General features: G+C 38.9%; 5 protein-coding genes across 7 annotated transcripts in view; 3 read left to right on the top strand and 2 right to left on the bottom strand.

Moving 5' to 3' along the window:
* LOC144631907 (venom factor-like) overlaps nucleotides 1-25,359 on the bottom strand; it is a 59,171-nt gene that overhangs the window by 30,671 nt on the left and 3,141 nt on the right. The window lies entirely within an intron of this gene.
* LOC144632704 (allatostatin-A receptor-like) lies at nucleotides 145-2,692 on the top strand. Its single transcript, XM_078491415.1, has 2 exons — nucleotides 145-821; nucleotides 2,087-2,692. Exons 1-2 carry the CDS (start codon nucleotides 747-749, stop codon nucleotides 2,351-2,353), a joined length of 342 nt encoding a protein of 113 aa, XP_078347541.1. The 5' UTR covers nucleotides 145-746; the 3' UTR covers nucleotides 2,354-2,692.
* LOC144632434 (ribonuclease P protein subunit p30-like) lies at nucleotides 5,613-7,896 on the bottom strand. The gene is made up of 2 exons (XM_078491089.1): nucleotides 6,954-7,896; nucleotides 5,613-6,887 (listed from the first exon to the last, which is right to left on the bottom strand). The coding sequence occupies exon 1, from the start codon at nucleotides 7,894-7,896 to the stop codon at nucleotides 6,991-6,993; it is 906 nt and encodes a 301-aa protein (XP_078347215.1). The 3' UTR covers nucleotides 5,613-6,887; nucleotides 6,954-6,990.
* Nucleotides 8,436-11,137, top strand: LOC144632721 (chondroitin proteoglycan-2-like). Its single transcript, XM_078491440.1, has 3 exons — nucleotides 8,436-8,543; nucleotides 9,157-9,192; nucleotides 10,746-11,137. Exons 1-3 carry the CDS (start codon nucleotides 8,495-8,497, stop codon nucleotides 10,940-10,942), a joined length of 282 nt encoding a protein of 93 aa, XP_078347566.1. The 5' UTR covers nucleotides 8,436-8,494; the 3' UTR covers nucleotides 10,943-11,137.
* Nucleotides 12,767-17,515, top strand: LOC144632544 (uncharacterized). 3 transcript variants are annotated; one of them, XM_078491220.1, is made up of 2 exons: nucleotides 12,767-12,934; nucleotides 15,501-17,515. In XM_078491220.1, exon 2 carries the CDS (start codon nucleotides 15,517-15,519, stop codon nucleotides 16,189-16,191), a length of 675 nt encoding a protein of 224 aa, XP_078347346.1. In that variant the 5' UTR covers nucleotides 12,767-12,934; nucleotides 15,501-15,516; the 3' UTR covers nucleotides 16,192-17,515. The 3 variants fall into 3 exon arrangements, with proteins under 3 accessions (XP_078347346.1, XP_078347355.1, XP_078347340.1); XM_078491229.1 differs by having other exon boundaries at nucleotides 12,767-12,938; XM_078491214.1 differs by having other exon boundaries at nucleotides 12,767-12,943.

The raw sequence follows: 25,359 nt of genomic DNA, 5'->3' as shown, positions 1-25,359 counted from the left end.
AATGTTTCAATCAGTACAAATTATGCTAACGTTTTAAGACCACAAAGTTAAGGAACAAAGTCATTAAAGGTGAAGTTTATTAGTGTATTTCACTATATGTGTTTACCTTCGTTGAAATATATCATGTCAGGAGTTAGTCTCCTTCGCAGCCTTTATTTGGCTTGTCACGTAACGCTTTTCCACACTCCGCGCATTCTTTTCGGAGGTTTAGGCCAATCATAGCCTCGCTTACGTAATCTTGAGCAAGTCGCGCCAAAATTCGCTGAGTACACCAATCAAAATCCGTGTCTTATCGTGACCCTGGCGTCGAAAACAACAAACGGACGGCAGAGTGTCGCCTTTTGAGTTTGATGCACACCATATATTGAAATAAAACAAATTTTAACTTTTCTAAAGTACGTCTTATATGATATTTGTTTTATATTTGTTTCCACCTCATTCCCAGGGCTTGTCGCTCGGTAATTTTGTTAATCAGTTAATGATTGTTTATTTTTTATTATTTATTGCAAAGATATCAAGCAGTGGTGCGGCCGCTGTCCAAACGTTCAAAGCTTACCAACAGAAAACTGAAATTCATCATCCCAGGTTGCTGGATCGCAGGCTTCCTTTGGAATGCTCCTCTATTTGTGGCCGTGACCTACAGGGAGGATCTAGAGGCCTGTGGCGAGCAGTGGACTTATAAGTTCTCACCAGTAGCGTACAGTATAGGGTGGAACATTGTAGCAGGCGTAATACCGATCTCTATAATGAGCTATCTTTACTCAAGGGTGGTTTGCAAGCTGTGGTTTGATAAAACGCCTGTGTTAAACTCTACCTCAGCTGTAAGTACTATGAAAAATATTTTATTGTGAATTTGCCGCAGATTCAGGAAACGCTTGACTATTTTCAGTTTTTTGTTAGTTTGTCTCCGTCAACAGACATCTATATCCCGTTTTCTAATCACGTATTTCGTTCCTTACTACTGCAAACTGAATTTTAGGCCCCATTTACATGGAAAGAGGATGATCCTAGCACTAGGATCATCCTCCTTTCATGTAAAATAAAATGATCCTAGTGATAGGATCATCCTAGTACTAGGATCATCCTAGCGCCATATGTTTTCAGCTTTCAGTTTACATGTGAAGGGTTGCATCTAGCCCTAGCGCTAGGATGATACTAGTGCTAGGATCATCCCTCATCTCAGATAGGATGGTCCTAGCACTAGGATGATCCTAGCGCTAGGGCCAAATACAACCCTTCACATGTAAACTGAAAGGTGAAAACATATGGCGCTCGGATGATCCTAGTACTAGGATGATCCTATCACTAGGATCATTTTATTTTACATGAAAGGAGGATGATCCTAGTGCTAGGATCATCCTCTTTCCATGTAAATGGGGCCGTTAACGTTAACTGGAAACTTTAACGGTCAACTGACAAGTACCCGTGAAAATTACGCAATACATTTTTGGGAAGGCGTCTAGCCTGTTTATAGTTTTTAGAGCTTTACTTATCCAGTCGGAAACATTGAAAAGATATTTGAGGGGCGTGAAGGGGTAAAATGGGAACTGAGGTTTACCTACTTTTTCACTGGGAAAATGAAATTTGCGTCATTGGGACTGGGAATCACAAACCAATAAATGGAAATGGGACTGGGATTTGGGTAAAACAAAACTTGTGCTTGTGCTTGCCGCAAGCACAAGCACAAGCATCCAAATGCAATGCGCCTGTGTTTTTTCTCGAGTCGAAGCCGTTTTCAAGGAGAAATAAGAGCTGTTATCCTTGCGCTTGTGCTTGCGTCGGTAGTGAAAACCAGGCATAAGGGACCCTCGTATTTCGCTGATGAATTGCGCGCACCTACGGCCCTACCCAACTCATTTCAACTTTAAAACTTGCGCATGTGCGAAAAGCGATGCAGGGGCAGTGTGTTTAATGACATTAAGCGTAAAAATGTGAGTCTGATACTTCATCGATTAAACATTCAGTTTCTAGATACTCAGTTCAGAAGGTTTGGCATACGCGGTAGCCGGGCGAGGACACTTCAAAGAGCATTCGATCAGTAAGCTGTAAATTATCGTAATAGTGCTTTCGTATTTCTCCTTTGTAGAAGATGGCCATTTTATCAAGAAAGAAAGCAACTCTCGCAGTCATCGCTGTTAGCATAATCTTCGTCATTTGCTGGGTACCAGTCCTCGTGATGTACTCCGTGGCCCAGTCTCTACCGAGCCAAATGGTATACAGCCCCACACATAAAATCACCATCGTACTGGCCATGTTCAATTCCAGTATCAACCCAGTCGTGTACAGCTTTACAAGCGCGCGTTTTCGGCAACACCTTATGAAGCTCTTAAATGGCAAGTGCTCTACGAGGTGACACAGTTAGGAACTTGCTGAATATGACTGACTGGTCCTAAAATGAACCCCATGAGAAGAAGAGATGAATCCTGCTTGCAACTGTTTAATGTACCCACCATGAAGGACTGTTGTTCTCAAAACAAAACACCAGTTACAGATCTAGGAAATGTGTGTGTGGAGAGGGTGGGGGACAGGGGGGGGGGGGGCACGATCTTGATGAGATGATTTGTGAAAAGGTCATGAGACTAAATATCTTGATAAACCAATTTTATGCTGCGGTAATGACACTTCCGGCACTGAAATGTGGGGGGGGGGGGGGGGCGTCGGGTCGGGGAAGGCTGAGCCCCTTTAAATTTTTGTTTTGGGGGGACTATTTGTTTTGGGGATACAGTACAGGCCCCTCCTGCACTTTGAAGAAGAGTGACAGCCTGCATCAATAGCACGCAAACATTTACAGGTGTTTACTACTCTTAGGGAAGATAGAAAATGTAAATAACAATTTCTAAGTGAAAAAAGTGATGCGATTTTTTAAAGCAAAAGGACAAATGAATCCCACAACCAGCTTAGTACACAGTATAAAATTCAATACCCTCCCCCTCTCTTCCTCTACCCCCAATTTATTGTTTGCAACGAGCGAGAAAATACCACGAGTATTCACGAGCAAGATGGCCTATTGATTCTTTCTCATTTGCACTTTGCTGGAAAATTTGTCGAACTGATTACGAAACTCTCTTCATGTAACGAGTTTATCTCCAATAGATGGCTCCCAAATCTCCACGAAACCCGAACGCTTCCATCGCCATCTTGTTTTGCTTTACGTTCTCGCCCTGGTCCCATATTTCGCATCCGATCAATAAGGATGGGCCGATATAGGTTTTTCAAAACGATACGATATCAATACTTTATTTGCCTTTTTTCTCGATATCGATATGGATATTATGACGTTATTTCCGTCCTGACGTCATTTGTTTGTCACGTGATTTGTCCGACCATAGAAAGGATAGGTAAGGTAAGGTAAAGTCTTTATTTAACGAGGGTAGCACTAAAATAGCATAAAAACACTAACAAACCAGTGGCCCTCAATAATTATTTACAATAAAATATAAAAATACTCAGAACAATACGAATATTAAAACTATGGATAAACTAAAACTATAAAATATTACGAATAAAAATACAAGAAATACGAGATAAAATATTAAAAAGGTAAAAAGAGTAAAAGTGTAACTAAATTACAGAATAAAATGATTTAAAAACTGCTGTTCTTTAAAAATTCTCTTCCAAAGAGAGTTCCTAAAAGCTTTAATTGTTGACAATTTTCGCATAGATAGGGGTAGGCTGTTCCATTCTTTACAAGCAGTCACGGTAAAAGTTCTGCCACCTTCAGTTAATCGTTTTATAACTGGATGAACAATATTAAAATTGGCATATCTTGTATTTCGTGAATGAGTCTCGCTAGTAAGCTTAAGTAAGCTTTTCAGATAGGTGGGTACATGCCCCTGTAAACGCTTGTATATAATGCAGCACTTACTTAGTTTAGCCTGTTCGGTAAATGGTATCCAGTTAAGTCTATTAAACAGTTTGACAGAGTTCGCTTGGCGATCGGCATCTAGAATTACTCTTGCAGCCCTCTTCTGCAGTTTTAGAACACGTGTGAGGGTATGTTTATCACAGCTGGTCCAAACCACGCTCACGTAATCAATAATCGGTCTAATCATGGTGTTATAGTAAAGTAGTCTGTGTTTTAGAGGTAAGCAGCATTTGATCCTCTTTAAAATTCCTATCCGCTGCGACAGTTTTATACATATTTTGTCCACATGAGGGATAAATGTTAGTTCATGGTCGATCTCTAGACCCAAAAGCTTTGCACATTGGACATTTTTCAAGTTGCTTTCCATTAACAGCAATAGCAAGGTCCTGGCTAATTCTGGTTGAAAGTCGCTTACCAGTGACGGTAAGCACTTTTGTCTTGCTCTCATTAAGAGGAAGTTTATTTGCTGTTGCCCATTGGTCGACTTCAGAAATCGCTGTAGTCAGTGAGCTTTGTAAGAAATCAACGGAACCATAGTTAGCGGTGGAGGTTACTGTTGTGTCGTCTGCATATAAGTCAATCTGAGCAGAGCTCACATGTAGCGGAAGATCATTAATGAAAGCGATGAAAAGCAAGGGACCCAGAATTGAGCCCTGAGGTACACCATGACGAACACAAGCAGTAGGGGATTCTTTGTTACCCATAGATACCAACTGAAGCCTTTCATTTAGATATGATCGAAACCAATTTATTGATTTGTCGTCAAGCCCATAAGCTTGAAGTTTTTGCAATAAAATCGAGTGATCGACCATGTCAAAGGCCTTGCAGTAATCAATTAGAATCATACCACTCACGCGATCATTGTCAAGGTTGCTGCATTATAAATGTTGGCCAAGAATGTTGGTTTTTGGTCTTTTTGTGTCACTGTTGCATCAGCAATGTGTGGACATCAAGTCAAGGAAAGAAAAATTCAAATATTGACAAGAACATCAATATTTGTTTGAGCAAAATTGTATTTTTTAAACCTCAGGTGCTGACCAGAAGACCGCAGGCTCGGGTCACGTGTGCAGTATCGAAAACGTATCGAAAGTGCAATATTTTTCGAAAGTATCGATACTTTTCAAAATTGTCAAAATATCGGGGTATCGAATATTTGGTATCGAGTATCGGCCCATCCTTACCGATCAAATGCCTGGCTACAAACGTTCGGCAAACGCAAGTTCTTGTTGTTGTCACATAAAAATCTATGGAAAAACTACGTTGAATGAAGAAATACCTGTCAACAAATGCCTTAAAAAGATCACCCATAATATGTCAAAGTTGGATTTCATTATATTAAAGAGCTCAAATTGTGGGTAAGACTGAAGTATTTTCTGTTTCAATGTTCACTGAGTTTACGTTCGATGAAGAAGACTTTCATAAGACTCAACTTTGGATTTTCTTTGATTTACTTTTAAAAACACTTTTTTCCAACATTTGAGTTGTTAAACTCAGGTTGCGGCTTATCTGCGTGTGCGGCTTATCCCTGGGTGTTTACGGTACTTGGTGGCTATGTTGGTGGAATAAACCCTCCACCCCCGGGGGGGGGGGGGGGTACTCCTTGGAATTTTTGGTGGAGGTGTGCCGCCCGCATCTCCAAATCCAGACCCAATTTCAGACCAAAAAAGTCATTTTCCACACCCGTTTTCAGACCGGGCCTCAAAAATCCATACCCGTTTTCAGACCATCAGTGCTCAGTGAGTGCTGAACAGAAGTCAACGAAACAAAGATAAATAGGTAAAATTTAGCTGGAATGATATATTTTATTTATTTCTCTTTCTCTCTCACCAGCTACTCGCCCCGGTTGCTCGGAAGAAAAATAAGTTTATAAGACTTATTAGCTTTCGTGAACGTTCCCCACAAACCATACCCGTTTTCAGACCAAAATGTTCAAAATCTATACCCGTTTTCAAACAAAAACGGCTCAAAAACCATACCCTTCGGGGCGGAACATACCTATATACCTAATATAGGGGAGTACCCCCCCCCCCCCCTGGGAATAAACTAAGAAAGCTTATCACAAATCTTTTGCCACCCTTGTCTCTGGATTTTTTAACTTGAACTACAGAGTGCACATATAATGACTGTACAAAACAACTACACATTACACCTAGTTCTCCTGGATGTTATAGGCCAAGGCCCTGCAATGGATTGAAGGGGTGTTGTGTTGCTTGTTTGAATTTCTATGTGTTTTGTGTCACTGTCGAATCAAAGGTTGTAAATTGGAAAGAGAATGATGTTTGTACCAAAAACCTTTACCCTTCCACAAATGCAAGAAATCTAGGAAGGGTTGGCACAGAAATGCTAGGAATAATTCGGATTGCCTGCATTAAAAAATGCCCATGTAGTCCAGATGATATGCGCGGTCCTGGCACGAGTAAACATTGCGTAACAAATATGGCGGCCTTCAAAAAGGCTGCCATTGCAGCCTTTGTCACAGCAATTTTTCTGCTTAATTAAGAGGAAGTATGGAGACTGTAATCGATTTGCAATATGTTCTGGCAGTGCTAGTATCAGAGGAGAGGACACACATCCCGTGAAACATGGGGTATGCCGTCTGCCATCTTGGAGTTTCATTCACAACATACTGTTCATTCTGCCGCTGGAAGCAGAATGGACAGAATGGCATTCTGTCCATTCCAAAATAGGAATGCGGAATAGAAAATTGCGTGCATTTCACATTCTGGCCATTCTTATTCCAGAATTGTGAATTAAAAAATGTACCCCTAAAATGATAACCACTCCAAACATCTTGCAAACTTAAAATAAATATAACCCAGCAAACAACAAAAAAGTGTGACATTTCAGCGATATCCACACAACCACTACCAAAAAATCTTTATTGTTTAATAATGGTCTTGTGATAAGGAGCCAAATTATTACATAACTTTTCTGTTGCTGCTTGCTTGTAATAACATTTTAAATTTGCAAGTCATTACCATTTTGTATTGTTTGGCACCATTTTGTTTCTGTATTGTTGCTTCTTTTTGGGCAATGTTGCTCCTCAATATTTACAAAGTGAGCCTTATGGGTGGCAACATACCAACACTGATAACCATGGCAACAGAACAGTATCCAATCAGAAATCACGTAACCTTTGCTCTCTTTTCTTTGGGTTCATAACCCTCATCTCCAATGCTTTCATTTCCAGGAACTTTTATCTGATGATCACTGTCCTTATTTCCTTCACCCTTGTTGATATTCTCTGCATTCACACTGGAAAGTGAAAGCTGCTTACCTGAGATAACAGATCTTTCTGTGCCTTTTCTTGCCTCAGCATGGAACAGAACAGCTCTGCAGTTCTTGGTAATGGCTGCTTTTGATTGTTCCTCCTTGAAATTAAACAAGAGCCCCAGATTAACTATATCATAGGGTCCACGAAAGTCAAGCTCATGCTCCGCTCCACTGGATATAACGATGTGTTTTCCTTTTGTTTTAGCAACAAGCTCAATGGCAGTGGCCAATAGTTGTGTTCTCTCAGTCGTTCCCCCAAACGCAGTCGAATAATTAATCTCGAAATGTACTCCCCGTTCGACAGCTTCGTGAACTGCCGGGAACTTTATGTAAAATGGCAGGCGACAGCTCATGTCCAAAGAAATTATGTCCATCTCTAGCGATTTACATGCTTGTCGGTAAAGCTTTTCTGTAGTCGGTTGAACGGCTAAAATATCAAAAGACTGCACTGCTTCACTGGACAGTTGATGTACTTGGTTTTGGTCGTCTAGTATAACAGTTACTCGCGAGTAAAATTTTAACCTTGGGTTCTTCTTTTTCATGTCTTGGATCGCTGGGAAAACATTCCAGTCCAAGGGAGTTAGGATAGCCCTGTCCTCCTTCTTTTTCTTCTTCCCTTTTTCCGTCTCATTCTTGAATGTGTGGGTTTTGCAAATCGCAATAGTCCCAAATCCCAGTTTGACAGCTTTTAACACAAGCTTTTCTGTCGCACGTGGGTCGTTCAGGTAAGGAACATTTAGATCTGCAAAAGCCGCCATATTGGAAATGAATAACCGCTGACCGAGGTTCCAAGCCTTTCCTCGGACAGAAGGTTGGAAAGGTATGAAGTCGGAAGTCGAGCTTCATCCAGGTAAAACCAGAACGAGGGATATATGTGGATTTCTACCAAACGTGGACCAAACAGTCTGGGTCAATAAGATTTTTATCATTTTCTAACATGAAACTATCGCTATAGAAAAGAAAGAATAAAACTACATTAGATGAGAAAATGTATGCGTACCGAGCGTTTAACCAATCAGAAAGGACACTATTTTTAATATCCGGTACAAGCCTCAAATGGCATTGTACAATCTACTTTTCTTTCGAGGTCATTCAAATCTTGCATCATAGGAATATATATTACTTTTTTCCTATTTTATTTGAACATCTGTTTCGCATAAAAAAAAAATCTTTAAAGTTGTTATTGGGTACTCAAGAATTGTCAGTGTTGAACGTGAAATTCTCGCATGTCCAATGTGTTCAGCTGGACCAGGTTTGATATCCAACTACAACAGCATCAGGCGAGGCTAGCAGTTAAGCTTACAACAACGTGAGGGCGTTTGCTACATCAGTTAAGTGTTCAATACGAAGTAAAATATGAAGAATCAGATCCTCTTTGCCAGCATCTTACTTCTCTTTGGTTCAGGTAAAGTACATCTTACAGGGTTTTTTATTATTTTAAAATATACATTTTTGCCGTCACCCAGTTCACTCGTTGTGAAACTTGACCCATGCCACGAAAACGTTTTGAGAGAAATACGGTGCACAGTCATTGCTCGGGATTCATGCAGAAACTCGGCGCAGAAGGAACAAGCTAACCCGCTTTGTGTTTTTTAAAAATTGTGGAAATGGAACTATACTCTCTTTCCTACTACAGGTGTAAAACGCTAAATAACCAAAAGAATTTGGCAAGAAAAGAACTTAGAAAATGCATCTAAAACGTCCCAACAATAGATTTAGGATTTTTTAATGTTTCGGTAGCAGCCTTGTTCTCATTACAAAGGGACACGTGCGGGGGGGGGGGGGGGGGGGAGAGAAGCTAAGAGAGAGGGGCTTATTACTGCAGCTGTAAAGTGTACTTAAATGTTTTATATAAGTGCTGTTTGGTAACCCATTTTTACAAAATAGCAACAACAATATGTAAGGGAAGCTCATTAAAAAACTGAACTTTCAGAGAGGGAGCTTTTCAGAGAGGGGGCGGTTAATAAAGCTTTTTCGGTGTTCCGCAGTATCAAATATTCTCATGTATTGACACACAGGTGTATTGTCAAGAGTGTTGGAGAAAAGAGATTCAGGTAAGGCAATATTTTTTGTAGTCTTTGAAAGCAGTCAATTTTATTCCTATTTGCAAATAAAAAAAAGCTGCTGCTTTTTGAGGTAAGCCTTTAACGTTGTCCTTTAATTTTGTCCGGCTTCCAATTACCGAAAAGAACGTAAAAGTTTAAGAAAGACATGTACTAAAAACTGATCAACTGAAACTGATCAACTGACCACACTAACGAGGCCCTGTTGCGGGGGGGAGTGGTAATTTTGAGGGCAGTTATTCTTTATCCCTAAAATTACCAAATTATCCCTATTACTTTGATTTTCGTTATCTCTAAAATTGAGTTGTTACACCTAATTGCGATAACGTTGCAATTTTAAAAAGAAAAATGAAAAAAACCAAATAGGAAGTTATAAGCTTAATCATCATAGCTGGCAGCATTCACAGGAAATTCACGTGTTTATATCTGATTGATTTACGTGTTTTTTGAGGAGTTTTAATTCGAGACTGTTTTTTTCGCGCGAATTTCGAACATATCGTTTTAATGTTGAGGATAAAAATAAGCGAAAATAAGCCACGACGTTTCGAACTCATCTTGAGTTCATTATCAAGTAGAAATGAGTAAAATAACGGTCGAGTTAAGTTTAAATGCAAATAGAGGTGATAGAGTATATTAGAATATTTTAAAAAGCAGTGTTTCTCGGTCAATAGCGTTAACAGTGTTAGTGCGTGCGGTATTTAATTAGGTAAATACTTTCGCACCTATCGAGTCCGCCTGCGTGTTTAGTGCTGGTTTTCTCTCGCGAATTATAAGCATTTCGTTCACTAAACAATCCAGTTTCCCTTAGCATTTCTTTAAGACGAAAAACATATCGTTTTAATGCCTAATTTATTCCTATTTGTCTTTTTCCATTTTGCTTCTTTCTGTGACAACGTTATAGGTGCGTGCATGCATACCTTATCCCTTTAATTGTTAAAACATTTATCCCTTATCCCTAAATAATTTTATAAGTTATTCCTTATCCCTAAAACCCCTAACATGACCTCACTATCAATGATTATCTTCTTTCCCAGATGCCTGTATTTTCACAGTTTCTTAAAATTGGGTCTTCGCTATGCAACTTTACATCTACATCTTCATCTAATTTATTAAGTTGATAGGTACGGTGCAGAATCAACTTGCTCAAGTTTGGACCCACAGAACGAATATGTCCGTTGTAGCCTGCAGAACAGGCGGTTTATTTTGCGGGTCGAAGTGCGAAGTGCGAGTTTTTATTTTGCGGGTCGCGTGGGGACGAGCGCTTCGCGCGACCGCGCAATAACCCCGCAAAAGATAAACCGCCTGTTCTGCAGGCTAGTCCGTTGAGGAGGACTTTTATTATTTAAAAAAATGCAGATGATGTTACATTTAGAAGGGTTAAATTGCTTCTGCCACTTATGTTGCCAAGTTTCTAGTTAATTAAGGTCGTCACAATCTGAGTCTTCAACCACTACACCGTACAAAAGGGTGTCATCAGCAAACAGCTTAACTGTAGAGGTTAACTGAGTGTTTCTTTTGTAATCTTTACTTCATTTTACTTGCAGATGATTTCTGTGAGACCAACGCAGCCGGAGTCCACCCCAACCCTAATGACTGCGAGGGCTTCATAATGTGTGACATGGCTGGTAATACACACGAGATGGATTGTCCCGAGGGACTGAGATTTAATCCCGCACTACTCGTCTGTGATTGGCCACACAACGTTGAGTGCGAGGATGGCAGTGGGGAGGTTTCTGGGTAATGAGACGAGAGCCCTACTACAACAACAACAATCTTTATTTCGTGCCCAGAAAAATTTCAGACCTTAATGAAGAGCTACACAAATGGACAATTCATTAAATGATAATTACTAAGAAACTAAGCGAATTGTAATTTATGAGATGATGATCCTCACCCAGTCATTACATTATATGGATTCAGGAATAAAAAAAAATGAGTTAATGTTTGCTGTCTTTTCATATAATGTGCGGTGTTGCATGGCCCCTTATATCAGCCAGACAGGCAAAACGTACTTTCCTCCTGGCGAAATCATTTAAAATTCGAGAGTGTACTTTCGATCCTGCTCACCATTATCATTTCTGGGAGTCTTTACCCCCCCCCCCACACCCCCCTATAGACGCTAGCTTTGTCATCCGTTCTAACCTGATTTTCTGCTTGTTACAATTTTCTAACCCTAGAGATGATGATTCAAAGATGGAACGAAATCCGAAACTTGCGCCGAAAGCACAAGTTTCGGCGAGCGAAGCAAGCTTCGAAGAACGATCTGGTTCATACAAGCCAGGGGTACAAGCTCTGATATGTTATAACTATAGCAAGTTTCTAAGATGCTGGAGATTTTCTCAAGAGCACGACCATCTTTAACAATTGAATCAGCGAACAGATTGTTTAAATTGATGATTCTTCCTATTTTGGATTATTGTGGTGCTGTTTTCCATGGATGTGGTAAAGGAAATGAAGAAGCTCTGGAACGCCTACAAAGACGTGGTGGTAGAATAGTTTTGAATACTGCCCATTTGTCCACCGAACAGATGGTTACAAGTCTTGCCTGGGACACTCTTATGAGAAGGAGAGAAAATCACATTGTTAACTTGGTTGAAAAGTGCCTCAAGGGAACGGCCCCAAGTTATTTCTCTGAATATTTTCAACTGAAAAGACAACATATTCATGATTATAACATTAGGAATAAGAACAAATTAGCTATTGACAGGGTTAAATTAGAATCGACCCAAAGAGCGTTTTTTTATAAAGGGGCCGATATTTTTTTTTATAAAGGGGCCGGTGTTTTATCGCTTTTTTCATGTTTTTTCTTAGATTTGTTATATAGCTTTTTAATTGTTTTTATTACTTTATTTTATTAACTATTCTTTTATTTATTTTTAACACAAGACCCATGTTGATAGTAGTTTTTATAACTGAAATGGTCATCCTGTATAAATATGTTTTAATTATTATTATTATTAATTACATAACTCGAAACTCTCTCGGATGGCCCATGTCACATCTATCTTTATTAGACTTTATACCCTCTTGTACCTCCGAGGACTCAACTGCACACCCCGGTACGCGGACATAAAGGATGTCTTTTTAAAAATACCGAAACAAAAAAAATGAAAAACCGGATAGGGCATGGAATTTTGCTGTTAAAATATCATGGAAAACTGTCGTAATCCAGTTTTCTAAAAGAGTCTTAAGAAAATGACTGATCGACTACTATATGTAGTGGCCGTTTAAATAAGTCTAATACAACTGGTAGCTGTATTATAGCTGTATAACGGGGTGGCGGTAAGACGGGTTCGGGACTTTCTGGGAGGGGGTGGGTGGAGAATCACAGGGTGATCCGATTATTCACGGTTAGTTAATTATTCCCTTTTCACCGTAAGTTATTGTTAAAAATCTTGGCCTCGATATTCTGATTATTTGCCTTTCTCTAATGTATTATAATATCCAAAACGATGCGATTAAAAATTTACACTTATGACACTATTAATATTTTACTTAACCGTGCCTTGTAAAGAACGATACTGGCGTTGTGTGACACGTGTTGTCATTTGCCGAATACAATAGTTTTAGTCAGTTAATCATTGGCTTTTGTTATGTGATGTGTCAGTGGTAAATATTTCGTAATCTGTTACCGGGCGCGAGAAATTTCGTTAGTCCATAGTTTATCGATCCTGTCAGGAAATCACAATCTACGTGTATACACACAGCCGAATTACAACCTAACTTTGGCTAGGTAGGTCAAGTAAGCTATTCCTTTTACTTATTTCGCGTTGTAATTTATTTGGGATCGAACAAGGGTACTAAGATTTAATCCCGATCAAAACTTTCTCTATCTGCTGTAAAATTATGCATGAACGCATGTACAGAATCCAACGTGAAAAGTTCCATTCAAGCAATAGTTGCGCATTTAGATTAAAGCATTTCAATGCAGGGATGTAGCGCAAAGTTGTACATACTATAGCCAACATTGGCTATATTATAATGTTAAATTTTCTGACCTTCGATTATAATCTCTGATCACGTTCTCAGAGCGTCACGGTACGTTGGTTGTGATAGATACCGCATGCTGAATGTAGTCAATGTAGGTCTACAAAAATAACTTTAACATGTAAATTAAGACACATCTCTTTGCTTTCACTTTTGTCGCTGTTCAAAGTGTATAACCTTCTCGAAAGTAAGCCATTCAAACGAACGTGAATACATATCTTTCTCACCGGGCTTCTCACCAACCCAAATCTCGAAAGAACTTTCTGAAGCAAATCTCGATCTAGTACGTGTAATTGCTTGTGTTCATTTGGAAAACGTAAATAAATATTTCCATCTGCATCGGTTATTTTAACATTCATGGTAGCTTAAAAATTGTGGCGTTCGTATTCCCAGCTGAAACTAAATTAGGTATAAAGGATGTGGTCAATAGTCCATTTTACAGTTGCCTGCCAAGTGACCTGGCCTTTGCATGGTAGTGAGGCTGAGGGTGACCTTGCATTGATACAAACCTCCCTACTTTATCATGTAAATGCAAACTAACACTCATGATTTACACAACAAAAGAAGTGAGGTCTGTATCAAAACAAGGTCACCTCCAGCCTCACTTCCATTCAAAGGCCAGGTCACTAAGCAGGCAACTATAAAATGGTCTATTGATCGAAGGGTCGATCGAAAACGTGTACAAGCATATTAGACACCGTTTTAATCTATGTATTTTCTGTATTTTTCTCTCGCATTTCTCGTTCTCTCTTTTCGCTCGGCGATCGCCAAAAGACGGGTTTCTTCTAGAGTTATTGAGGTATGGAACGTCTAAGTTCTTTCAATGCTTTCTTTTTTTCGGAGAAACGTATTATTAAAACTTTACAATATGTTACACCAAATGACACGAATGTCAAGCAAACGTTGCAAACAACTTCCGGTTGACTGAAACCGGAAGTTGCGTTTTTCACGCCATACAGTGGTCATTTCTTGTTGCACTAAATTTGGAAGGAGTTCAATGCTGATTGGCCGAGAGCTGCCGTACAAGTTAACGTTTTAACTAGGAGTTGTATCAAAGGATCCCCGTTTCATCAAATAATCAAAATAGCTGCTTGAAGTACGGTATTACTTCACTAGTTGAATTGTGTTCTTTCATACAAGTGCCAACGCGGATAAAAAGCGTATTTCAATAGAGGTAGCGGCGAGATAGAGATATATATGGAGGCGGCGTATGTTTTCCTCTTTTCCATATCTCAAATTGTACTGTCTATGAAGACCCATGAATGGAAAGCCGGATAAAATCAGGTGGAATGTATTCGCCGAAGAGCCTATTCCTCCATAAAACTTTAACTCCTCCGTTAGAGAGGCCTAAAATACGTCTTTACTCGGGGAGCTCTTCTTAAAGCCATCACAAAACTTAGAAGAAATCCCCCCAATAGTGTTCGTCAAGGGGTGATGTGGATGTATTATCTAAGTCCTGAGACCTGAACAGAATCGCTATTGATCATGATCAAAATTTAAATCCAAAGCCTAAATTAGTTGAGTAAATTGCTAGATACTGCTTGTGCTAAAACATTCATTGAATGGATATATCGTGTTGAGTTTACCTAATAATAATCTACTGGTACAGAAACATGTGTCCATGTAATTGGCTAAACGTGGTTAAAGTCAGGCCTGGGTTTAAGTATAACTAATCTTGTGATCGTGGCGCATACTTAAAATCTTAGGTCATAAGCTTGTGACCCTCGTGCATAATCATTGTGTAAATAGCCTGGTCTAGATCGAGAATAGGCCCACCTGATCTGTCACCCTGTCAACGGGTTGCAGTCTAGACTTTATTAATAACAAGTTATCAATATCCACAAAAAATTAGCTGCTAAAAATTAAATGTATGAATTCGATAAGACTACTGTTGCCAGTAAAGTCTGTCAATGAATGCTATTTTTGAACCGGAAAAGCGTAGTTACTCAGGCGGCCATGGCAGCAGCTTTTACACAATGTTTTCGTGCATGCACGCATTTTTTTGAGCACGTCTTTAATGCACTCCATGACTAAGATGCATAGCAATTGAATAAGAGAAATGTTGGTTGTGGTAGCTCTTCAGCCGCGTAATCTCAGAGGAAAGTGATTTCTGAGCATCCTGGAAAAGAAAAACTAACCTTCGGCAGAAAGTTCGTATGGACACAACGTATACCTGTTTTCTCGTGTAAGGATTTCCATCTTTTTCAACAAACATTAAAACGAACAAACAAACTTACTATGTTTTCTCTTACTCATATATTTCAGTTAGCTTGTTTTTGCAAACCGTTTATTTTTCTACTTGTATCTTACAGAAAAGGTTAGAAAAACATGGCCGAGGAAAACGATAAAAATACTTATGGAGCTGTTGAAAACACAAGACCACTCAATGAAGACGAGCAACAAGAAAGAGTTCGGAGTGTTGACTCCTTTTATGAAGACCAGCCAGGCGAAAATGACGACAAGAGAACTTTGCTAGATACAGATGCTGAAAAAGGGCATTTACACGAGAAGCAAGTTGAAAAACAAGAGGAAAAACCAAATAAGGCTAATGGCAACGCTCAAAACCACCAGCACAATAACAACGGAATAACACCAACGGAGAGACTACAGAGACCTACTCGAGTGTCTTTTAGTAAAGAGCAACCGAAAAATGCGAATAACGGGGCTGTCACACCAGTTACCCCCATCGGACGTCACGTGTCCTTTATAAACGAAGCCAATCAAAATGAACCAAATGACGTAGGCGTTGCTTATGACAACCGTGCGTGCTCTGAAATGCAGTCATCATCAGACTCGTTATCACGCGTGCGTGCGATCACGAACTGCAGCGTACATTATCACACTCATAGCGAAGGCGAAGAATGCAATGAAAGTGACATTTCTTTCATTATCAGCCACCGTCGCAGTTCACAAACTCGGCGGCGGAGACGGTACACAAGAGCCGGCACTTTGGTTTCGGATTCCTTTGTCAACGAATGCATTTGCTGTTGTACGATTATTTAATAAGACAGATTTAGTAAGAGTCCGGGAACGTCAGTTGACGACGGCGCGCGCATTAAAAATGCCCATATATGGGTAGCGCGCGCATAAAAACACCCATACATGGGCATTTTTAATGCGCGCACCTTCGTCAACTGACGTTCCCGCTCTCTTGCTAAATCTGTCTGTGAAATAGTATTTTTTTAAAAAAAAAAAAAAAATTGATGGGGTGACTGAGTTATTTATTAATTATAGACGAATAATACGTATATTGTTCTGTTTATTACATGAGAAAATATTTCTTTGAGTGGCATGCGGCCGCGAAAACAGAAAGTTAATTTTTAACCTTGAGCGTGGAATAATGAAAGAGTGAAGCAAACGACGATTTTTGTCAATGTCTTTTTTGCTTTTTTTTTTTATTCTCATTTCTGCTAGGTGCAATCTCTTCCTAGAGCCCGCTTTTCTCTTGTTTTGAGCATGAACAGAGTGCTTATTTTCGAATTTCAAGGCTGTTGTCACCCAACCAAATTTGAGCACACTTTCAGGTTGGAGCTGGACAGAGTCGGCTTTCATGGTGCTGCTCAAACTAAAACTGGAAAACGCCCTGGTGAAGTTGCCCTGGCTATACCTGGTACAAGTTGGTATTTTCTTTTGTTCTAGTGTAGGCCAATATATGAAAATAAATAAACTGGTCAAATAACTACCGTGTTATATTAAGAGTTGCTGCATTCTCGTTGGAGAGTACGAAACGGAAACTTCCGGAAACGGAAAGTTTTGCGCGCGTATTTTGGAAGCAGCGAGAGACGGCCGTCTCGCGCCTTTCGCGTTTCCCAAACGCGCGCTCAAAAACTACACAGGCGCCTGCTACGCAGGCTACGAGCAAGAAAAAGATTTAGACACGCACTCACTAAATCGGTATTGTGACAACCAAAACCAGGAAACCCTGCATGCCTTGATCAAATATTCCCTTTTTTTCTTAACCTCCACTAAAGAAAATCATTTTTTCGAGTATTCCCTGCCGGACCTGCCATAAGAATCCGGGCGAAGGTATACGTAAAGCACAGCATGACACGGAGAAACACGAGTGTTGCAAATGTCTGAAGCCAACGATCCATGAAATAATGGATGAAAACACTTTCCATAGTTCACAGGAATTTATTTATATAAACGCCACAAAATGAATGCGGTATTCTTCACGTCAAGCACAGCCAACGTCACAACAAAATGTAGAGACTTTTCACAATAATAACAATAATATAAATCAAATATTCTGAGAATTAAACTCAAGTCCATCAAGTTTTAATTCCAAATTGATACTGTAAAATAAATGATATACAATCTTGCGGTCGAGGTAGGGATTTTGTTTTTTATTATGTACAAGTTTAATTGTAAGATCATTTCTAATTTCACGTCGCTTCGCCGAGGGAAGGCAAAAACAGGAAATCCGTCCTTTACGAAAACACCCGTATTGACGAAAAAAAGTAAAAGTTTCAATGTTTATTACTTTCGTTTGAGTAAACTGCCGCAGTTTTTGCCTTCACTCGGGCCTTATCCCCCACTGAAAAATAATACAAATATTTAAACAACTCGTCCTTTGTAAAAAGTTTGAGTCGTACAATGTTGGGAGCAGTTACAACTCCTTCAAAGTTGCCTAAACTTTTCGAGGTATAGTACACAGATTAATAACAAGACTTTGTGATCGCGCGCAATTATTAACGAGCGCAACCCAGGGCAAAAAGAAAAAAAAAACGCGGTTTTCCACCCAGGACAATTGTTTCATCAAAAATGTTAAAGACAAAACGGACAGCCTTTAATGCGAAGAGAGCGGAAAACGTATATCTTAAATATTTACATCCCAAACTTTTCAACTTACGTTACCTGCTCTGCGAGTTGGAGATGGGGGAGGGGAGAGAGGGGATTATAAGCTCGCTATGATAAAAATAAAATCACTGAATCTTTTCTTTCATAAAACTGCTTTACAACGGAGGCGCCGCTCATGGGCATTGTAAAAATGAAAATCTGTATCTAGCTGCACTACTTGTATAAAATAATTGCTTGCTCTTGAATTCTCTTAACACCAGTCGGCCGTGTAATTGAAATCAGCAAACAGCGTCTGAAAATAAAAGATTGAAGAGGTTAAGAAAGAACCGAAAACAAAAACCTCACTCTCCTACGGTCATCTTGACAAAAAAGCAAAATTCGCGCGTTAACGAGAACAATTTCCCGTGTTGAACCACCTTTGTTAATACACCACAAATACGAAAGGAAAGCATTGACAAGGGTCAAAGTCTGCATAACTATACCTGTTCTTCGCGCGAAAGCGGTCTAATTTCTTTGGGTGGCGTCAAGACTGGTTCTTCTGACGTGAATTCTTCGTCGAAATTACTTACATCTTCTGCGTGTCTCTGCGGAGAAATAAACCAAAAAATAAATAAAACCCTGAAATTGGGTAGTAGATGGTTTTGCAAACGTCCCAGCCAATCAAAGACGTGGAAAACCAAATTCTCTACCTTCCCCACTCACCCCAAAAGAATACCCCTCCCCCCCCAAAAAAAATATCCCCCTCCCCTCCCCTCCTGAAAAAAGATAACATGAACAAGTGGTAACTGAAAAACACGTTTCACCATCAAGGTCACCTTCAGACGATTGTTCAAGAGTCGTGTTTCAATCAAAGCTCCTGATGAAAATAACAAGAGGATAGAATTCGCTACAATATTACTCACCACGCTTGGAACAAAAGGAGGTCGAACTTTTCGTGCGAGGAGATCATCCCAATTCATGTCCTAACAAGAAACATAACAGTCACGATAAACAAAAAAAAAATGCCTGAAAGTCGCTTGCATAGAATATGACTGTTATCTTGTGCTGACATGTAAATATTCACATACTGTAACAGATTTAATTCAACTCGGCTTAATAGTTGTTAAGCCCCACCCATTCTCTAAGGTGCTCCTCTCCAGGACGCCCAACCCTTAACCTTTAACTTTTTAATAAGCGCTGTCACCCCTCCCCCTTCCCCCGACAACCTTATAAAAAGCCTATGTAGAATAGAATAGATGACTTTATTTATACACGGTAGATTCCTCTCAGTGATATACAATAACAATCAAAATATTATCTACTTTTTGCAGTTAACCTGCACCAATTTAAAAGCTCAATTTTCATTCCTTCTTGTTTAGCCTGCACCTCTGTTGTTATTAGGGCTAAAGGCATTGTTTCTGTTCTTTGTCGTCCCTCTTTTTGCGTGGAGTTGCATTGTAATGTTTCTCCACTTTTCAAATATTTAATTTATTTCTCCATTGCTTTATCCTCATTTACACTATCTGTGATTTATTTCATGCATACGAGTTCCAAATGGATCAAGACCAGCTAGACAATCTGTTAGTTCAGCTGATTTCTTACCCTAAAGAAAGGCTGTTTCCTGACATCCTCAGCATCTTTTTCACTTGCTCCTAAACGCCTCTCTGGGTTCCGTCTTAATAACTGAAAGAGGATAAAACAAAATCAAAACCAAAAGAAAGAGACCTGCAAACAATAGACCCATTAACAAGGCGGTGGTTTTGGCAAAAGGGAGAAGGAGAGCTTGAAAAATTGATAACGAATGAGCTAATCTGGTAGGACGATAGTCCCAGTAACTTTAGTGATTCACTTTTTCTTTTAACCCTTTATTACATTAATTTTAATGGTAACTTCAGAACAAGTAATTTGTCAAATAATTAACGTTTTTTTGACAACTTTAATCAACACGGCAACAGCCATAACCATTTTTCTCTTGCTCAGGTAACTGTTAACACACAAACCAATTTCAAGGCGTTGACACTTTAATTACCAAGAGTTCAAACTCTCCAAAAGTAAAGTCTGTGTTTGAGCCTGGTGGCCCATCAGGCCGGAGCTTATCCGGTTTCAGTAGCATGAAGCGACAAGGAGTATTTCAATCCCCCCCTGGATGGGATGCTAGTCCATTGCAGGGTTACCCCCTAGCATTGAATTTGCCGTTACCCATTTATACACCTGGATGGAGAGAGCTATATGAGAGTAAAGTGTCTTGCCCAAGAACAAAACACAATGACCCCGCACAGAGCTTGAACCCAGACTGCTCGGTCTAGAGTTCAGCGCACTAACCATTAGGCCACCACGCCTAGCACAAATCAAACTCTTGACATACCAACTAAATCTAACAATAAACATAAAAAGAAATTTATAGAAATTGGTAGAGAGAATGAACAAGCCAAGCGTACCCTTCTCATGATAGCGATAGCTTCTGTTGAAAGAAACCTTGGATAGCGAACTTCATCATTTACAATGGAATCAAAAACCTCTTCTTCGTCATCTCCTGGGAACGGGGACTAAAAATCAAAAAGAATGACACTGTTAGATTAAATGTCGACTAAACTACTACCACCTTCACCCACCTTTAAAATTAGTCGAGACACCCTCCCAAAATCAGTAATGCATCAGCTTTCATAAGCTTGTATTTTTACTGGTCCCCTAATAATTGTAGCAGTTGTTATTGTTTCTGGGGCTATGGGCATTGTTCCTGTTGTTTGTTCCATTGTTTTCTTGAAGGATAGAAAAAAATAACTGCTCCCATCTATCATTCAATAAATGTCATTGTACATCCAAGCCAGGCATAAAACAAGAGTAACAATCCATAGACCTTATGCAAAAATGGTTGTCATTCATTTCTGTTGTTTGGTCAAGGTTCTTAAAACGCTGATGGTGGCACTTAAATATATAATTTTGGAATATTATGCTATTCTGAGAAGTTTCAGTTCGAAAATTAACAGCCGCCATATTTGCATTGGGTCTATTGTACATGTTTATTCACTCACCTCTCCTACCAACATTTCGAATATGAGTACACCTAGCCCCCACCAGTCTACAGCTCGCGTGTATGAAGTCTCTGTGAGAACCTACAAATAAAAGGCATGCATAAGAACAAATGTAGTCCCCTAAAAAAGCACTAAATAATCATGGCTTACTTTTATCTGAGACATCCCACAAGGAAATTATTTCTGGATCCTCAACTACAGTAGCAGAGAATGTTAAATGCTTTGAGCCTAGTAGCCCACACCCCTTACGGTGTATGCACTCTTTCTGGATGGGATTCTTGTCCATCACTGGTTCCACCACCCCTCCCCCCCAAAAAAAGGCATTTTGTCAGGTTTTCCCAACAATTTACCAGTGCCCTCTTGGGTTAAAAGAATCACTACAGGAGTAAAGTGTATTGCCCACGGACACAACATAGTGACCTGGCCAGTGCTTGAATCTGGCCAGTTTGATCAAAAGTCCAACACAACCATGTCTTTGAACAAAGTTTGCATGCTTCTGTACAAACTTTTCTGCCTCACAGATAGGGGAGCAGGGATGGCACAGTGGTGAGAGCGCGCTCGCCTCCCACCAATGTGGCCCGGTTCATTTCCGGTCCGGTACCATTTGTGGGTTGAGTTTGTTGTTGGCTCTCGTCCTTGCTCCGAGGGTTTTCTCCAGGTTCTTCCATTTTCCTCCCTCCACAAAAACCAACACTCCAAATTCCAATTCGACCTTGATACACGTACATGTCTTTACGAGCTCCTGAGCTCTTATGTGTCATGTGGGTAAATAAATTACATTTACATTTTTTTTTACAGACTAATAATTTTCTAATTTGCAAGATCTCTGAGATAACTCTTATTCACCAGCAGTATATAATAGATAAATTCATGTTAAAAAAGTTATTAATCCTGAGTAGAGATTAAGTGTTGATGCTACACTACTAACCTCAGGAGCTAAAAACTCAGGTGTGCCACAGAATGTGCCTGTTCTTGCTCCATAACCCATTCCTTCTTTACACAAACCAAAGTCGGCGATCTTTACATAGCCCTCAGAATCCAACAATAAATTGTCAAGCTTTAAATCCCTGGAATGAGAAATGCAAACCATAAGAAAACTGCACATCCAGTTAATGATACAAATAATATGAGTAGCCTACTTTTAAGGGAAGGTAACATTGCTGTTGCTTGGCTTCCTTCAACACTTAAATTTGTTTTTCTTAATTGTCTATAATAACTTATTGTAACTTATTTTTGTGAGAACTTAATTTTGCAAAAATGGAATGGGCATATTTCAAGGGACTTAATTTTCGCGATTTGGCCAAAAATATGTAATAAGCATAAAAAAATACAACAAAAAGGTTAAAAATAAATTTTCAGGGTTTTTTAATTTTGTGGTTTTTAATAAATTGCGAAAAATTGCAAAAAATTAAGTCCTGCAAAAATAAGTAACAACGAGGTACCTAGTATTAAAAACATTACGCTGCACAATTGGATATCCCAATGAAACACTGTGTCGTGTCTGATTTATAACATCACAGTCTGTTACATCAAGATACTTGCCTATAAACTATTTCATGTTCATGAAGATATTGCAGTCCTAACACAACACATGATGTGTAGAACCTAAAAAGAAGAGATCAAAATCACATTTAGTATATTCTTTGGTATGAAAATTTAATGGAGGCACATAGGTGTAAAAAATTCAGTTGTCTCACTGAATGATAACACAAAACTGTAAACGCTGATGGGTGCTGGTGTAGTACTCTGCCAGCAGTAACTAGGATTTACACAACTCTGCACAACAACCACCAGCTCTACCCCCCCCCCTCCCCCCGCCAGAAAAAAATAAAAATGAAAAAATAAAAAAAAGAAAGAAAAAAAGGCAGGATTCTTCTGATGTTTTGGATAACCTTCACAATAAAGAGCTACTCTACAGAGTGAAATCACAGAGAAACTTACACTGTCCTGGGTTCTGAAAAGACATCAGCATGAATGTGCATCATAAGGTCACCTCCAGGGGCGTACTCCATTACAAAACACACATGTTCCTATAAAAACAAACAGATGATTATTAAAAATTAAAATTTAAGGAGAAGAAAAACCAAGAAAAATCAACAATATGATCAATAAATCCAACTTACGCGAGTCTGAAAGCACGCAAATAAGTTAACTAGGAATGGATGTCTCATCTTGTTTGCGGTCAAGAATATTCTTTTCTCTGACAAAAGACTGAAAGCAGAAATCAACAAGTTAAAAATCAATTCCTATTTAGGACCACATGGTAACCTCAAACTACAGTGCTACAAGCCATGTGCCATTACAGTCAATCATGGTAGCACAGGAGAAGATAGTTGCTGCTTTGAAATAGTGTCCACAAAATTAAGTTATAAGGTTTATAACTAATCAAAGCTTGAGTACAATCTGGGTTGAAAATAAGTCTGTGCAAAATAACAATTCCTATGGATGCTTCAAATAGTTAATGAATGAGTATTTTATTCATGCTTAATGTGGAGAGTTTGTTTCACCAACCTTTCAACTTCTTCTCGTGAAATGATATCCCCTTTTTTCAGTGCCTTGATTGCAAACAGCTCATTAGTGTTTCTGTATTCTGCTAATATAACCTGGAAAGAAAAATAAATACTCAGAATGATATCATAAATCTTGAAATCCCAAGGTTGTCAAACAGACAATTGCAGAGAACAAACAAAATTGTAACAAACGGATATCACTCATTGCAAGTACATGACATACAATCAAATTCTTAGAACTATAAACAAAAAAAGAAATGTACGGAAAGCAGAATTGATATTTTTACCTTGGGACTGAAAATAAAAATATACAGTGTATGACTCAGGTTTAATCAAACATTGCATACTTTAACACTAAGAAGATAATTTTATGCTTTATTTCAATCTACTGTACATATAATTACAACACACAAATAAAATTTCTTTATGGCCAATAACATCTACCTGCCATTAAGCAATAATACACATAGAGATACAACAAAATTATAACTATAATCTAAAACTCACCTTTCCAAAATGGCCTCTACCTAGTACACTGATGCATCGAAAACTGTCGATGTTCATATGACTTGTTGAACTAGTTGGGGGTGATGGAGGTCTGAAAGACAGAAAAAATTGAAATATGCAGCTTAGTTGACAAGTGATGGAAAAGTATAACTTTCCACAACATACCTACACTAATAATAATATGGTAGTCAATTTAGTGGAAACTAAAAAAGCAAGATGCTGTGATTCTTAAGATCGATCTGCATCTGTTACAATACACATGTATACGAATAAATTATGTGACAATCAAGCAGCGTTTTTTTTACTTGTGAACTAAAAAATTAGTAATGACTTCAAAATTACAGCTTACTTTCTTCTAACAGGTGGACTTGGTTTTTCGGGAGATTTTTGTATGAGTGGTCTTGGCGGACTTTGTGGGCTGTCTAGAAATCCAAATGCTGAAAGAGCATCCTGCAACAACAAACAACATCTGCTGTAAATGCTTGCTCCAAGTAATACAAAGGTTTGCAAGAACCTGACTGTAGACATTAACAATATGCAGTTCCAGAAAATATCCATACCCACCCCATGGAAGGTCACTGGAAAATTCCAAAAGGGGTGGGGGACTCAAAAGCCAAAACTTTTAAAATTTTGGATATTTTCTGGAACAACACAATAAAAATAACGTACATGTCTTGAATGTAAAAAAACTTAATGAAAACCTGAAAAATAAATATGATGCATCAGCTTGACAGTATTCAACTCAAGAAAAATGTGGGTAATAATAATGATAATGATAATGCATTTATATAGCACATTTTTCATGTACATATATGTTTAAATGCGCTGTACACATACTGTAATTTACTACACAAAGGCCAGACCACAACACCGGGAACTTCGTACCAGGGGAACTGGGTCCCAGCCAGAACAATTATTGTCATTCTTAGACCCCAGTACATTCTTGCAGTGCATTCTTACAGTGGCAAACAAAATCAAACATACCTGGACTTCATTTTCATTGACTGCTCTCTTTGAGCCAGACTGTTGTTCGCTGCTGTTTGCTGATTTCTGGCCCTTGCCAGGTGGGGTGGTGTCAAATTCAGGTTGTCTGGGAGGTGTCTGTGTTTGAGATCTTTGCTGACCACTACAAAAAAATCTCAAAATATTAATTAAAAGAATACAGGTAGGACAAAATTGTTATTCACCTCAAATACGTGAAGAAAGAAATTTAATCAGATTCTTAATTTATATAAAACAATATCAAATGAAAATAATAAAGACAACACTATTGTATTAATTTGCCAAATATTGTTACATCAGCATGCCACGCAAGGATGTATCATGTTGCTTGCCAAACTTCT

Source organism: Oculina patagonica, chromosome 1, assembly GCF_052425735.1.
Source record: "Oculina patagonica isolate OP01 chromosome 1, crgOcupat, whole genome shotgun sequence".
NCBI lineage: Eukaryota > Metazoa > Cnidaria > Anthozoa > Scleractinia > Oculinidae > Oculina > Oculina patagonica.
Note: the sequence above shows the minus strand (reverse complement) of the source record. Positions and strands in the feature narration are given on the sequence as shown.